Source organism: Condylura cristata, unplaced genomic scaffold (genome assembly GCF_000260355.1).
Source record: "Condylura cristata isolate star-nosed mole 26May11 unplaced genomic scaffold, ConCri1.0 scaffold00004, whole genome shotgun sequence".
NCBI classification, from domain to species: domain Eukaryota; kingdom Metazoa; phylum Chordata; class Mammalia; order Eulipotyphla; family Talpidae; genus Condylura; species Condylura cristata.
Genome location: NW_004567105.1, coordinates 71012103 through 71027258, shown reverse-complemented (window position 1 = coordinate 71027258; position 15156 = coordinate 71012103). Strand labels below are relative to the sequence as shown.

Here is a 15156-nt window from a genome sequence, read left to right as displayed (position 1 = left end):
ACCACGCGTCAGTCAATAAAGGTGACTGGTGGAATGGGGGATGAACCACGCGTCAGTCAATAAAGGTGACTGGTGGAATGGGGGATGAACCACGCATCAGTCAATAAAGGTGACTGGTGGAATGGGGGGCAGGGAAAATATTCCTCTCCAGCCACCAGAGGGGTCGTGTCTTGCCTGTGGTCCCCGATTCCCCTGCCACACTGACCCTTCCCCAGAAGGCTTGGGTCCATGACTCGGGACATGCCTGGCTCCCAAAGACTGTTTAGGAACATTGCGCGTTCCTTCCCTACTCTGTTTTCTAGAGGTATCCCTGTCAAGCAACCTCATTCTTTGGTTCACCCCTACCAGGACTGCAGAGGAGGACTTATTTCACAATGTTTGGAAAATGTGCCTATTCTCATGTGACTTCTGTGGGCTCACAGATGCAAATAAACAGCAACTGGCCACTACAGAGTACATGGGTGGAAACTGCCAGGCAGCCCCATCACTAATTAGTGTTCAATTCAGGCTTGGGACCAAGCATGTCGCTGGCAGGGTTGCGAGAGAGAGTGGAAAGGGTGAAGCAGGCAACCGCTCTGAAGGGGATGTAGAGTGAAGCGCGTGGGCAGAGGCGTCCAGCCCAGGCGGGTTCAGGGAACCCGCTGCAGGATGAGCTCTGTGATCTCTGCCCTGCTGCCCAGCCTCATGGGTATCCCATAGTAGGCCGTACCTGGGCTGACGTACACAAATGTAGACTGGGCCACTTGGTAGAGCCCAGCAAAGAAGGGATTTAGGAGATAGACCGCCACGTTCAAGGGGAAGATCTGCCCAGCGTGCGTGTGCCCAGAAAGGATCAGGTTAATATCTGGCCGAGCCTGAAGGGCTCTCTTGGCAGCCAGTGGCTGGTGAGCTAGCAAGATGGTGGTGTGGTCTGGGCTGCAGCCCCCCAGGGCCTTCCCGAGATCCATGCCGTGGCCGGAGTAGCGCAGGAGGTCTGCCTCGATATCGTCAACGCCAGCCAAGCAGATCCAGTCGTCACCCTCACTCCCACCAGGCTGGGCCCGCGTGGCAGAAATCTTGACATTCTCGTTGTGAAGGGGCCTGACATGCAGGGACTCGAGCAGCGTGAACCAGTTGCTGACGTCGGACGTGTAGTACTCGTGATTGCCCGTGACGAAGTAGGTGCCCAGGCGTGAGTGAAGCTGAGCCAGAGGGGCAACGGCTGTGCGGAGGATGGAGGCTTCGGAATCACAGAGGTCCCCCACGATCACGGTGACATCCGGGTGCAGCCTATTCACCATTCTCACGAACATCTCCATCTTGGTCCTGCCCACGGTGGGGCCCAAGTGAATGTCTGAGAGCAGCACAATCTTGAGGTTGTCCATCGAGGGCGGCAGCTGGTGGATGGGCACCTCCACCGTTTTCACAGCGGGGGGCTGGGCAGCGTTCAGGAGCCCAGCCACACTGAGCACGGTGGTCACCACCACCGCCAAGGCTGGCCTCAACTTCAGCCTTCTTGTCTTATCGAGGCTACCCACCACTTTACCACTGCGCCAGGCCAAGAGCTGGTAGGCTTGCTCCATGCCACTGAGCGTGCAGAGGAAGAAGACCATGATGATGTATGCCCCCAGGCAGGAGTAGGCGGCCAAGGAGAACAGATAGGGCTCCTCAGCCACTAAAAAGAGCATGGTGAAGAAACTGGAATGGGCCAAGGCCAGAAATGCCACAACTGCCATCTTCCAAAGCCAAAAACAGGCCGACTCTGCACCCGGGGAGTGGCTGAGGTTGCTCACTGTACTACGCCAGATGTAGAGAGAACCAATGAACATGAGCGAGTTGGTAAACAGGGCCAGCTGCAGGCGGGACACCCAACGCCAGGCCCTGAGTTCCAGACTCCCCGCCAGATAGGAGTGGGAGATAATCATGGACACGAAGACAGTGCCAGCAGCCAGGGCGGCCTTCCCGCCCAGGGACAGCTGTCTGAAGATCGCCATTTTCTCTGTGCCTAAGAGGGTCCCCTGTTATTCTGGGCAAGCAGACTCTGGAAGGTGAGTTCCTTAGAAAGGATAGTGGCCAAGGAGAGATTTCCAGGTCAGCTCCGCCTGCAACCAGGAACTGGCGTCAGCGTTGTGGGATATTAGAGCTTCTTTGTCCCCATTCAAAACCTGATGGCTACTTCCATCTACCCAACCCGCCTTGAATCAAACCACTGAAATATCAGTCAGCTGCTGCACTTTATTATTAAAAATATACACTGGAGGGAGTCTCCCTGGTGGCGCAAGGGGTTAAAGCATAGCACTAAGAAGCTATCGGCAGCCACCACAGCATGAGTTCAATCCCCCACCTGGGAGCTGACCCCCATGGCACAGCAGACTGCTCCAGTCTCGCCCGCTGCTTCCCTCAGCAGTGTATTTTAGCCAATTCACCTGTTCCGTTTTCCACTGTCTCTTGTGAATCTTTTTACCCCCTGCACCTATGGCCTGTATCTTAGTTCCTTTTTTTTTTTTAAGATTTATTTATTTATGCATACAGAACTGGGGTACAGGCCAGAGGTGTGTGTGTGGAGGGGGGGCGTTTGAGAGGATTCACCAGAGACAGAGTAGGAAGCAGAACAGGCAGATCAACAAAGTACACTGCTGAGGGGAGGTGTGGACAGGTCAGGAGAGGTCTGTTGTGCCATGTAGGTCACTTCCTGACTGGGGATTGAGCTCATGCTGAAGCAGCTATGGCTAGCTTTGTAATGCTGTGCTTTAACCCACTGCACCACCAGGTAGGGCCCTGTACCCTAGTTCTTATATGCATAAGTAAATCTTTTTTAAAAACACACTGGATTGTAACATGATGGGGAGTTTTCATTTTCTTACAGTTTTCTGTATGTTTAAAGTTTTCCCACAATGTGTACTTTTATAAGAAAAACATCCTAAGTTAGTGGTTCTCAAAGTGTGGTCTGGGAGGTTCCAACCTTTCAGAGGTTCCATTTAGTCAAAACTACTTTCAAAATATGAAGCCGTAACTGCCTTTCCCACTCACAATTTCTCATGAGTTCACAGTGCTTTCCAGAGGCTCTCTAACAGCAGAGACGGCAAGGCTGAACACAGAAGTAACAATGAGAGTCAGTGATATACTCAGACAGACATGAAAGAGATTTTTGCAAACTAAAACAATGCCATCTTTCACCCTAAAATTTTGGGAGAAAGGCCCTTCCTAGTGGCGCAGTGGGTTAAAGCACAGCACTAAGAAGCTAAAGCCACTTCAGCATGAGTTCAACCCCCACCTGCCCTGGAGGTGACCACATGGCGTGTCAGACCTCACCTGACCCACCGTACTTCCTCAATCTGCCTGTTCTGCTCCCCACTCTGTCTCTGGTGAATCCTCTCACCACCCCTCTACCTCTGGCCTGCACCCAGTTCTGTATGATTAAATAAATAAATCTATAAAAAAAAAGTTGGGGGGAGAAATATTGCTAATTCTCAAAAACTTAAGAAGCTTATTAACATATAAGATAAATATTATTTCTGGAAAAGCTAACGAACTGTTTTAAGTGTTCTGTTTCAATGTCCAGGATAATTCAAGTTCGAAAACCACTATTTGAAATAAATGTCAGCAAGAAAATCAGGAAAGTGAATCTGCTGGTATTTCCTTATTTTCTTGAGTTTGAGCCCAGGCAGGACAGACACCTAGATACCTAACTAGAATTTCAGGGGTGAAGCCCGCTTCCGCGTGAGGCTATTGGCTTGGCAATCAGAGGCACCCTCCTGCTAATGGTGTTGCACAGCCAATCCAGCAGGGGGTGCCTTGTCCACCAGGACCTCAACCTCTCTCCCCGACTCCCCTCTTAGAATACTGGTTAAGATTTGTTGTCCTCTAACCCAACTTTCTCTGCCAGTCTCCTAAGAATGGACTAGTTCCACTAGCCAGCGGCTATCACAACTGGACAGCACCCTCCAGGCCTCTCAGACGAAAAAATGGGGGGTGGGGGACCCGCAGACTGGTAGCCAGGGGTTAACAAATGCTCGATTTGCCGTGTTCTATTCCAGGAAAACTCCCAAGTGACACTATTTTCAGCAACTGTTTTCCAAACACTTAAGAATCTCCACCTAGACTTTGCTCTTTTTAGTCACCCGATAAAGACCTTTTATCAAAGGATACCACTTACAAATTAAGGACCCAAACTTCGCGAAGTTCTACTGAAAACAAGCCCCAGAGTCAGCAGCCTCAAGTCCGGAGGCATCAAAGTTGTTTGCTGACCGTGCAGAGGAACAGAAGCCCTTTTCCATTCCTTCCTTTCCTGCCCACCCCGATTTGGGCAACTGGGCTGCCGACCTCCCCAGGGGACACTTCCCAGGCCGCGGAGCCGATCTGAGCTCGGACCCTGGCCTGAAGCTGTCTTTCCTCTCCAAACCTACTCGCCCCCACAGATCACCTAATCGCCCCCATCAGATGCCCCCAGCAATGCCGGCGGCCACCTGCAGCTCGCTTGTGGCCCACTCTCGACCCGGACCGCCAAACCCTAAAGATTTGGAAAATCCACGCCAAAATTACCGGGGGGAGAGGAGGAGCGGGGGTGGGGGGGACGGCGAAAAGCGGATAGGTGTTGAAAATGAGAACAGCTTAAAGGAAATTAATGCAGAGTTCGCTTGGGGTTGGAGGTGCTCTCCTGACCCCGATTTTCTTCTTCCGGTGCGCTCCACGAGCACAAAGTGGGCTTGCGAGGGCGCCCCAAGCACCCTCCAATAACGCGCGCTACTCGGCCTCCCCTCCCGGAAAACTGCAAAGCAAGAGGGTTTGGGCGCACCTTGTCTCAGCCCGTCGCTGCACCGATGGGGAAGTGGGTCCTTGAGAATGGGGCACCCGGGCAGAACACAAGCGACAGCCACCGAGAAGGACGCGCGCCCCGCCCGGCCCGCCCCCGCCGGGAAGGCCAGTCCACTGCCTGCCCCGGGCGCAGTGCGGGGTCCCGAGCGCCCTGTCCTGCAGGGCCCGGAGTGGTCGCAGCCGCAGACGGATCTCCAGCCAGCTCGTTCCCCACCAATGAATCCCCGCGCGAGGGTCTTGAGGACTTACACTCAAGTGGCAATCAGAGCCCAGTAGCAGCGGCACCAAAAGCAGGGACAGGATGCGAATGAGCCCCGGCATGTCCACCCTCTTGCCTCTGGACTCCAGAGTTGGCGCCGGGGCCAGCCGCTCCGCGTCACTTGACTGAGGACCCGCGGCCTGGCGCCGCCCTAGCCGGCCCAGCAGCCAGCCCCGCGCCGGCTCCGCCCCGCGCTCCGCCCCGCCGCAGAGTGTCCCGGGCGGAGGGGGGTGGGGGGGCGACGAGTTTGGGGCCACCCCGCGGCCGCGTGACTGCAGGGCAGTGTCATCTGACTCAAGCCGGCGTTTGCGCAAGGCAGGGACCCCTGAGAAGGGCAGTCTGGAGGCCTCTCTGTCAGCTGCATGATAATGCTCCCCAGATAAAGTTGGACTTTAACTGGGGTTCGCTGCTACCTGGCTTCTGAAGGGGCAGACGGGAAATCGAGGCCAGCTAAAACTACATGGGCAAGATAGAATTTTAAACCATGCGTTAGCAATGTGTGATCTCTGGGCCAGCCTTCTACCCCCTGTGAGTTAATTTGTCCAGCGCTGCAGATTCTCACTAGATCTGGGTCTGAAGTTGAAAATTCTTTCCTGACTAGTTCCTGACACGATGAAAATCTCTTCCTGCCATTGGCAAGCCTCAGCTTTAATGGAAACTTGGCTTCAGAGGAAGACACTTATAGGGAAATCATAGGTTAATTATTTCTAGCTTTACTGAAATATATAAGTAAGAGCTATAAAATTCTTGCTGGCCAGTCTTAGAATTCTGCCAGTTTGAGGAGAATTCTCCCACCTTTGATATCTGATCATGTTTTTCATTCTGCAACCCCTCCCCCCTCCCACCTTGGACAACTAAGTCCTCCACGGGCCCTTAATAAGAATCCTTTGAATAGCTACTCTTCCAATTTTCCCACCCACAGCCCCTCACTCTGCTCACTGGCTATAAATCCTTAGCATAACATAACTCATTAAGTCAAATGTTTGTTTTCGTTTTTTACAATTTTATTCTTGTATACACATTTGCTTAACGGTCATTGAATTTCTAGGCCAGATTCAGGTACCTTAAGAGTCTTTATAAGTAATTGATATTGTTTAGGCCCAAGGAAATGCAATCTGGAACAAAATAGGAATTAGCAACTTTCTAAAGACAGGCTTAGAAATTCTAACCCAATACACGACGATGTTTCCTGTCTCTGAGAACCTGGCTGCAAGAACACCATTCACAGGCATAGCTAAGAAGTCAGGTTGCAGACCACCCAAAACAAGACCAGCCAATCCTTCCCGAGTTTTGGTAGAGGCGAATTCAAGTCACTTATATCCACCTGTGCCATTGAACCACAAAGAGCAACATTAATTCCAACATACATTGACCCATGGTTAAGTAGATCCCTTTTCATTTCTAGAAGCTGGCTACTTTTTCTGGTTATAATATTGAAAATTAAGTTTTTCTTGATAGCATTGTTGGGTTTTGGCATACTTGGGTTTTGGTTCCTTAATCTATGACTGTGGTGTGAGAAGAATTCACAGCAATGTTTTTAGCAGAAGCAAAAGCAAGACTATTTACAGAGTGAAATTACTTCCAGAAAGAGATCCGGGTAGGCTGTGTCCTGGGAACGACAGTGAGGGAGCAGGGAGCTCTTAAATGGGGCGCAAGAATTGTTCGCTCAGCTGTGTAACTCAGCCTGTACCACCAAGGCTGCCATGTCGAGGGCTCAGAACCTGCGGGGATTGGAAAGAGGCTGAGAGCCTCATAGAGGACACTGAGTTCTATTCGGACCCCTGCATGGGCCCAAGACCTAGCCCTTGGGCTGCCACACAGAGGGTACACTAAGGTCCCCTCTGATGGACTGGGCCTTCTCTCAACCCTTGAGGTCTTATCCTCCATGCCACCCGTGAATATGCCATCCAGAAACAAGTCTGACCCAGCTGAGAAGATGATCCATCCCCCTCCATGCCACTCAAAGACTACCAGAACATCCCTGGAATTGAGAAGGTTGATGATGTTGTGAAAAGACTCTTGTCTTTGGAAATGGCCAACCAGAAGGAGAGGCTAAAAATCAAGCAGGAGCAGTTGATGAATAAGATCATAGCAAATGCTGGGGACACCAGATTCCCAGGAGGCTCAAATTATTGCCTTGACTGTCAAGATTCACAGTTATAAGAGCATTGCAGAAAGATCGAAAGGATGAAGCCTACAAGCACTGTCTACGGATAAGCCTCACCAGGGGAAAAGGATATTCACAGATCTCCGAAACACCAACTATGATGTCTTTGAGAAGACGCGCAAGGAGCTAGGGATCAAGTTCACCTTTCTCCCTCCTTACAACCAAAAAGCCCACCGCACCTTGGCTGCCAAGAAGGCTCTGTGCCCTCAGGTTTTCCAGGAGACTCTGAAACTGAAGATACAAAGCAGGGCCTTGAAAGCTGCAGCAGCACACAGAAGTAGAAACAGAAGGGCCCAGGGAGGTCCCCGAAGCTGAACCAGAGACAATCAACAGTAACCAATAAATACTGTTAACTTTTTTTTTTTTTAAAGAACTGTTCACTGTATCCCTACCTGGGGTGCACCTGAATGCACCCCTAAGGTTTACTGGTCGCAGTCTCTAAGAAGTTTCTAAGACACTTGGCTGGGGAAAGGGAGCGAGCTTTAGGCCAGAGTGCCTAGGAGAGAAATTGTTTTCCAAGACCTGCCAATTTTGAGGAATTTGGACCTCCCACCCCCTTTGGGTCCTGCTTCCTCTCCTCTTGGGCTTTATGGACCTGCCTTTCTCCTCGCTGGGTATTTCTTGATTTCCCTTGGGCTTTATCAGCTTGAGCAAGTATTTCCTGCAATCCGAGGTATAGCTGGTCATTTGGCTTTCTTTAGGCGTTTCCCTCCCTGCCCTATAGATCTAGTGGTATTTATTGGTTCCTGATTTTCCATCTGGAGCCTTATGCTCTCCGTGTCTGGTACCTCTGTGTTAGTCTAGTGAGATGTGGACCTCCATGATCCTGGACATGAACTCAAGTTGAGATCAATTAAGTAATTTTAAAGTAGAAAGCAGTATTTTCTCCACTGGACGTTGATGGCAATGTCACCTACGCATGGTCTGATCATGTTGTCCCTATCTCTAAGGAGGAACCCCCTACTTTATTTTTTTTAAAGATTTATTTATTTATGCATACAGAACTGGGGTAAAGGCCAGAGGTGCGGGGGGTGGTGAGAGGATTCACCAGAGACAGTGGGGAGCAGAACAGTCAGATCAACAAAGTAGACTGCTGAGAGAAACAGTGGGCAGGTCAGGAGAGGTCTGCTGCCTCATGTGGTCACCTCCCTGGGCAGGGATCAAACTCATACTGAAGTGGCTATAACCAGCTTGCAGTGCTGTGTCCTAACCCCCTACCTTAGATTAAATAAGCTTTTTACCACTAACAAAATCCTTTAGGCCAACAACCCTCTAGGCTAATGATATGGAATCCATCACAAAATGGTCACAAGCATGAGATTGAGTTTGAAAGATGGAATGATCTCGTGGAAAGAGCAGAGGAAGGGTATCTGCCCTTTATGCTTGGTTAAAACTGCTTAAACAGAGCCTCCACCTGTTTCTCAAGAAGCCACCCAAATAAGCCAGAAAGAAAAAGAAAAATACTGGATGGTTTCACTCATAGCAGGAGGGTAAGAGAGCAGAAAGAAAAGGAGAAAAAGCAGTTGTAATAAAGTAAAAATGAACAACTATAAACCAGAGACGTTCTACGGGGGTGGAGAGGGGAATAGGATCAAAACTGGGTCTGGAAGAGCACACAGGACTACAGTGATGGCACATGGGTGAATTGGTGGTGGGAAGGCCACGGGCATTACAGATGAGATGGAAAAATACACAGAATGAAGAATGAGGGGCCCTCCCTGGTGGTGCAGCAGGTTAAAGCACAGCGCTATGAAGATTAAGCCGCTTCTGCACAAGTTGGTGCTGGGAGGTGACCCACATGGCAGTCCTGACCCGCCCGCTGCTCCCCTCAGCAGTGTACTTCATCGATGTGGCTGTCCTGCTCCCCACTCTTGTCTCTGGTGAATCCTCTCTCCTCCCACATCTCTGGCCTGTACCCCAGTTCTTATATGCATAAGGAAATAAATCTTTAAAAAAATTTTATAGATTTTGGTAATTCACTGTGATTATGTGAGAGAATTTCCTCTTTTTAGGTAACAAAGGGGCATCATCTTTAAAATGGGCCCTCAAACAGTTTAGAACAAAATGTGTATTTGTACCCACAGAACAATATGGCAAATGTGGTAAAGTGTTGACATTTGGAGAATGCACCAAGGAATTATTTGTGCTGCTTTTTAGATTTTTTCTGTCTAAGCTATTTGCACATCATACATCTTATAAACGGCTAGTATCCAAGATCAACAAAGAACTCATACAACTAAAAAAAATTTTTTTAATGGTCAGAAGAGCTAAATAGACAATTTTCCAACAAAAATATGCACATGGCCAAAATATGCACAAAAAAAAAATGCTCATCAAACTCGATCAGGGAAACTGGATCAAAACCAGAATGAGATTGCAGTATCTCAAAGCTGTGAGAATGGCCCTTAGCAAAACAAACCAGAAACATAAGTGTAAGGAAGAATGGGGAGAAAAAGGACCTTTCCTACAGTGGTGGTGGGAATGTAGCTCCTGTGGAAACCAGTATGGAGGTTTCTCAAAATATTAAAAATAGGGTCTCCATTAAATAGAGCACAAGGGATTAAGTCTCAGTCAGCACTGTGAAGCCACCCACAGGGAGCTAACCCACATGGCACAGCAACCTCTCCTGTCTCACCTGCTGCTGTCTTCAGCAGTGCATTTCAATAGATCTGTTCTGCTCCCTGTACCTCTGCTCTACACTCCAGCTCTTGTATACATAATATCTACCATGATGAATTGGGCCTGAGGCCTGTTGTCCCCTGGAGGCTTTCTCAGTTCTTGTCCTGGCAAGGAAAGCATTCAATAGAGACCAGATAAGTAGAACAGCAGGAGGCTTATGGACTGATAAGAGGAAGGACAGGAAAGATCTTTGCGCTGAGAGGGCCTGGAATGGGCTTCTGCTAAGGGGCAGGAAAGCAGTTTATTCGCATGGTGGGCAAAGGAATGAGGGGGTTCAACCTTTGGGGGTCTCCATGTTGTCTCTTGCTGACTAGTTGAGGCCCTTGGAGTCTCCTAGGTTACTGATGCCCAGTGAATTTCCCACATTATCTGGCCTGTCAGGAAACCAACTTTTGGTCTGTTGCTTTAGCATTGGGCTCTTGTATTGGTGTTCTGAACATTCCATTTATAATTGTGTTGGGGGACCCCCATCAGTTGTTCCCCATTCAGTTTGGTAAGTGAATTTGAGGTACCTGGACTTGTGGTGGGTTGCCCTCTTGTTTCCACTGATGGTTCAAACTGATAAACAGGCTGTTCCTAACAGACTATCTGTACCTGTTTCCTGAGTTCCTCACTCAATGTGAGGCTGCAATTCCACACCTACTGTCTATCAGAAAAGGCAAACCTCTAATCCAAAGTATGTATGCATGCCTAAGTGCAAGGCGGCACTTTTTACCATAGCAAAATTACAGAAACAACCTAACACCCTAGGACAGATGAATAGAATAAGAGGATGTGTACACGCACGCGGTGGAATATTACTCAGCTCTGCATAAAGATGAACTCCTGCCACCTGTGACATGTAGGGGATTATGTAAGTGAAATAAGTCAGAATGAGAAAGACAAATACCAGATGGTTTCGATTGTATGTGGAATATGAGAAGCAAAACAAAGGAACAAGCAAAATCAAACCAAAACCTTAGAAATCTGTAGAATTGAGGTTGCCAGAAGGGGTAGGTGGGAGGTGGGGAGAAGTGGGGAGGGATCAAAAGGATTATGGTGAGAGACCGTGGGTTCCTTGGCGGTGGGTGTGGTGTGGTGAGATCATCTGAAGAGGTGTGACCCTATACCTCTGAATCATATATCGTGTGTCACCCAATGTTACCACAAAAAAGGATAATTTTTCCTAAGCCTGGATTATTACAAAATGAAGTTAAAATTGTTTTAACTTTCAGCATGCAGCAGATTCATCTTTTCTCACTTTCTTTCCCAGCCTATCGACTCAAGGCGATACCACGCGTAGACATTCCTCACTGAATTCAGACAAACGGGGTTGAGCACAGGAGTTGTCCAACTAAGGCCAGAGCTCAGATACACTCTCCTCCCCTGCCTGTTTTGTATGGAGGACCATAAGAATTGCTTTCACATTTTTAAATAGTTGGGGAAAAAAATTAAAAGGAGGATAACATCTTGTGACGTTTGAAAACAGTATGAGATTCAAATGTCAGTGCCCATAAACACAGCCAGCACACGGCAGCTCCCCCTGTGTCCGGCTCATGCGGTACTTCCACACTGAGTGACAGCGTCAGCCCTGGAACAGATCTAGAATTTCTATCTGGCCCTTCACAATAAAAGCTTGCCCAGAAATGTGAGTTTGTTTCTGAGATTTTCGTACAGCCATTCCTCCATCAAAGTCCTATCATTCAACAGTGGACAATATGGTCTTCACTAAGGACCTGATTTCATTATAGGTAGTTTCACTTAAACTAACTTGACAAAAACCCAGCTGCAATTTTAGTGGAGGACTTACTGTGCATCACAACCCAAGTTGCATGCTGTTATCTATGTTTCACAGATGAGAAAAACTGACACACCATGGACAGAAGCCAATTGCCAGGAGCCATGGGGTCAGGACCCCTTGCTGTGCCTTTAACATCCTATCCTATAGCCTGAGGTTAGAGCTGGAGTTAGGAGTTTTTTTTACGAGTCCTGTCCAGGTAACACTGATAACAAAACAAGACCTCCTACTCCAAGTTGTGGGGGTTAAGGAGTGACCATGATGAGCCTGTGACCTTGGGGGGCTCATCTCTGATGAGATATGGCCACATGCACAGCTGAATATGATGCATTCATTAGTACGGACCAGTGCTGCTCAAAGCGTGGTCTGGGGACCAGTGGTGAGAGCTAAGTACCGGAAGTCAGAGTAGGCATTTAGAAATTTGTAGCAATTTGAGAAAGTTTATTGAAGTTAATAAAGGAAGATGTGACTGTGAAATTTGTATGGTTTTTCTTAAGCCCTAGGTTTTTTTTTTTTTTTTTTTTTAAGATTTTATTTATTTATTTGTACATAACTGGGTACAGGCCAGAGGTACAGAGGTGGTGAGAGGATTCACTAGAGACAGAGTGGGGAGCAGAACAGGCTGAATGATGAAGTACACTGCTGAGGGGAGCAGCGGGCAGATCAGGAGAGGACTGCTGTGCCATGTGGGTCACCTCTGGGGCAGGTGGGGATCGAACTCATGCGGAAGTGGCTTTAGCTTTTTAGTGCTGCGCTTTAACCTACTGCGCCACCAAGGAGGGCCCTGTATGTTTATTTTTGCTTTCTTTTTTTCTAGAAATTTAATGTTATCATTTTTTTTTTTACAAAATTGGTCCTTTTTAAAAAAAGATTTATTTATGCATACAGAATTGGGGTACAGGCCAGAGGTGCAGGGGCAGTAAGAGGATTCATTAGAAACAGAGTGGGGAGCAGAACAGGCAGATGGACTGAAGTACACTGCTGAGGGGGTCAGCCGGCGGGTGAGGAGAGGTCTGCTGCACCATGTGGGTCACCCACCGACCTGGCTGGGGCTTGAACGAAGCTAGCTGAGGCTAGCTTCATATTACTATGCTTTAACCCATTGGGCCACCAGGGAGGGCTCAGTTTATCTTTGTTTTGTGATAACCACAAAACATAACTAATCCTTCACCAAAATTTAAATAAGCACAGCAACAACAAAGGAAGGAGATGTCCACCTGGTAACACAGATGAGAATTTTGCATTTCTGTTCTAACATGAGTCTGCACACAGGTCAAGGCTCAACCTCAACCCCATGAATAGACCTGTTTCCCCTTCTGGTTCTAACAGAGCTTCCTATTTACAGTAATAAATTTCAATTCTGACCTGTATCTCAGTGCAAGCATTTAGCTAACTTTATGTTTCTAATTTTTATTTATTATTTTTATGTAGGCTATCCCAGAGGTTCAGGGGGTAAAGGATGGGGTGGGGGGTGAGAGGATTCACCAGAGACAGAGAGGGCGCAGAACAGGCCTATCAACGAAGTACACTACTGAGGGGCGCAGAGGGGGAGACAGGAGAGGTCTGCCAGCCATGTGGGTTAGTTGCCTGGTGGGGATCAAATTTAGGCTGCAGAGATGATAGTGCTGAGACTTAATCCCTAGGCCACAGGGAGGCCCACATTTCTAATATTTAAAGAATTCCATTGAAATGATTATAATTTGGAACAGGCTTTAGAAGTATTAAATGGTGGATATTGAAAACAAGGCCTCCCCTCAAAAAATTGACAACTAAGTGCAATACGTTATGCTATGATTCGTCTTGAACCGGGGGGAAGAGACAGCAGCCTCCCTGGTGGCACAAGGGGTTAAATCTCAGAACTTCAAGCTCCCCAGCCACTGCAGCACTGAGTTTGATCCCCGGTCAGGAAATTGACCTACAAAGCGCGGCAGACTTGTCCTGTCTTGCTCACGGCTCCCCTCAGCAGTGTACTTCAGTACATCTGCCTGTTCTGCTCCCCGCTCTTTCTCTGGAGAATCCTCTCACCTCCCTGCATCTCAGGTCTATATATGCCCTAGCTGTTATATGCATAATTTTTTTTTAAAGTCATTAAAAAATTAAAAATGGAAAAACAAATCTCTATGTATAAACGTGCAGCAATTCTTTATCCTTCTCACGTGCCTTTACGTTTTCTGACACAGAAATCTTGAGGCCTGTGTTCGGGGACTAAGTTTTGCAACCAACTGATGGGTTTGGTTAAACAGTAAAAATATAAAATTGTGAAATAATTGGCCAGCGGTTTCTTCACAGTTCCAATAAAAGTTAATAGCTGTGAATCAGGAACTGGATCTTGCCATACGGCATGGGGTGGGTGTTGAGGGGGAGACAGGGTATCCTTGTCCCTGTATCTCAGAATTCCTTTTAGGAATTAGAGGTTTCTAAAGACACATAAACTGCCCCAAGTGAGGCCTGCCTTAGGGGAAAAGAATTGATGACTTGGCTTTACACACTCTGCTATCTTTTATTGCCTCCAGTCCAGAAGATCAGCTGCGACCTATCATCTGCATCTCCCCAGGGTTCTCCCCCCACCCCCCTGCATGCTTGATGAGGCCTGTGATTCCTTCCTCACTCTTACGGGAACCCTCACCCCCAAGCCATGTGGCTAGCAGCTTCTCTCAAGGTTTTTTCTAGCTCAGTTGAAGTTGCTAAGAAATGGACACAAGCTCCATTTTTCTGACTCCCCCCAGGCCCCCCTCCCCAGTGTCTTAAATTTTACATAGTTGTTCTAGCTGCCAATATTTAATCAGAAGAATTTAAGAAATCTGGGTTTCCGGTTTGCCTTCAGATCAGAAGGTGTGGCCACACAGGCCAAGGTCCCATGGAGTAGCCGTGGACTGGAGGTGGGCGCGGACACATTCTCTGGTCAGGCTGGGTCTCTTCGGTTGGCAAGAGTCTTCATCTGGTCGACTTTTGACATGACCTATAGGTCCCAAGACAGATTTAAACTGGCGACTTCTGGGCCAATTGAAATTTGTTGGCAACCTGTGTGTTGGCTCTACCAAACACTTCTTGTAGCACTTGGATTTGCTCCTCTCCTGTTTCCCGAAGCTTAGGCTGCCCCTGGGGCACACATGCCACCCAAACCAGCTCCGATTTCTGGTGATCCTGGACTCACTGGAATATGCACTTCTTTCCATGTGGCTGCCAAAGAGGCTGGTGGTGCAACCCAGAAAGCAGGGGGGTTCACTTACCCCCACCACTCCACCCCGGAGGAATGAAGTACAATGAGATTAGAGGAGGAAGAGAACCAGTAAATCAGTGTCCTTTCCCTTCTCCACTCAGATGACCATTTCCAGGGGTGATTACTTTGTGTATCCTGCCTGGGATTTTCCACACGGTCTAGTGACTGCACCAGCCAGGAAGTTGGCCCATGTCTTAAGGGTCAGCAGGAAGCAGTGGCCAGCATTATAGCAGGCTGTTTTGAATTGTTTCTTGTCTCTC

The 15156-nt window shown here is 48.4% G+C and overlaps 2 protein-coding genes and 1 pseudogene across 4 annotated transcripts in view; 1 reads left to right on the top strand and 2 right to left on the bottom strand.

The window, feature by feature from the left end:
* GLB1 (galactosidase, beta 1) overlaps positions 1 to 5174 on the bottom strand; it is a 65747-nt gene extending 60573 nt beyond the window's left edge. Inside the window, exon 1 of one of the 2 annotated variants that reach the window (XM_012720442.1) lies at positions 5044 to 5174. In XM_012720442.1, coding sequence (XP_012575896.1) covers positions 5044 to 5115 — 72 coding nt within the window. In that variant the 5' untranslated portion in view covers positions 5116 to 5174. Of the gene's footprint in view, positions 1 to 4774; positions 4842 to 5043 lie in introns of those variants that run through there. The other variant, XM_012720444.1, reaches the window with a different exon arrangement.
* TMPPE (transmembrane protein with metallophosphoesterase domain) lies at positions 630 to 5120 on the bottom strand. Of its 2 annotated transcripts, none has more exons than XM_012720445.1 (2): positions 5044 to 5120; positions 630 to 2081 (listed from the first exon to the last, which is right to left on the bottom strand). In XM_012720445.1, exon 2 carries the CDS (start codon positions 1971 to 1973, stop codon positions 630 to 632), a length of 1344 nt encoding a protein of 447 aa, XP_012575899.1. In that variant the 5' UTR covers positions 1974 to 2081; positions 5044 to 5120. The 2 variants fall into 2 exon arrangements, with proteins under 2 accessions (XP_012575899.1, XP_004676697.1); XM_004676640.2 differs by lacking the exon at positions 5044 to 5120 and adding an exon at positions 4775 to 4820.
* A 1061-nt stretch (positions 5175 to 6235) lies between the features above and the next one.
* Positions 6236 to 7535, top strand: LOC101632623 (annotated as a pseudogene).
* Positions 7536 to 15156: the final 7621 nt, after the last annotated feature.

Excerpts from the sequence above, each read along its gene's own strand:
- TMPPE (XM_012720445.1), bottom strand. The coding sequence starts at position 1,973 with ATGGCGATCTTCAGACAGCTGTCCCTGGGCGGGAAGGCCGCCCTGGCT.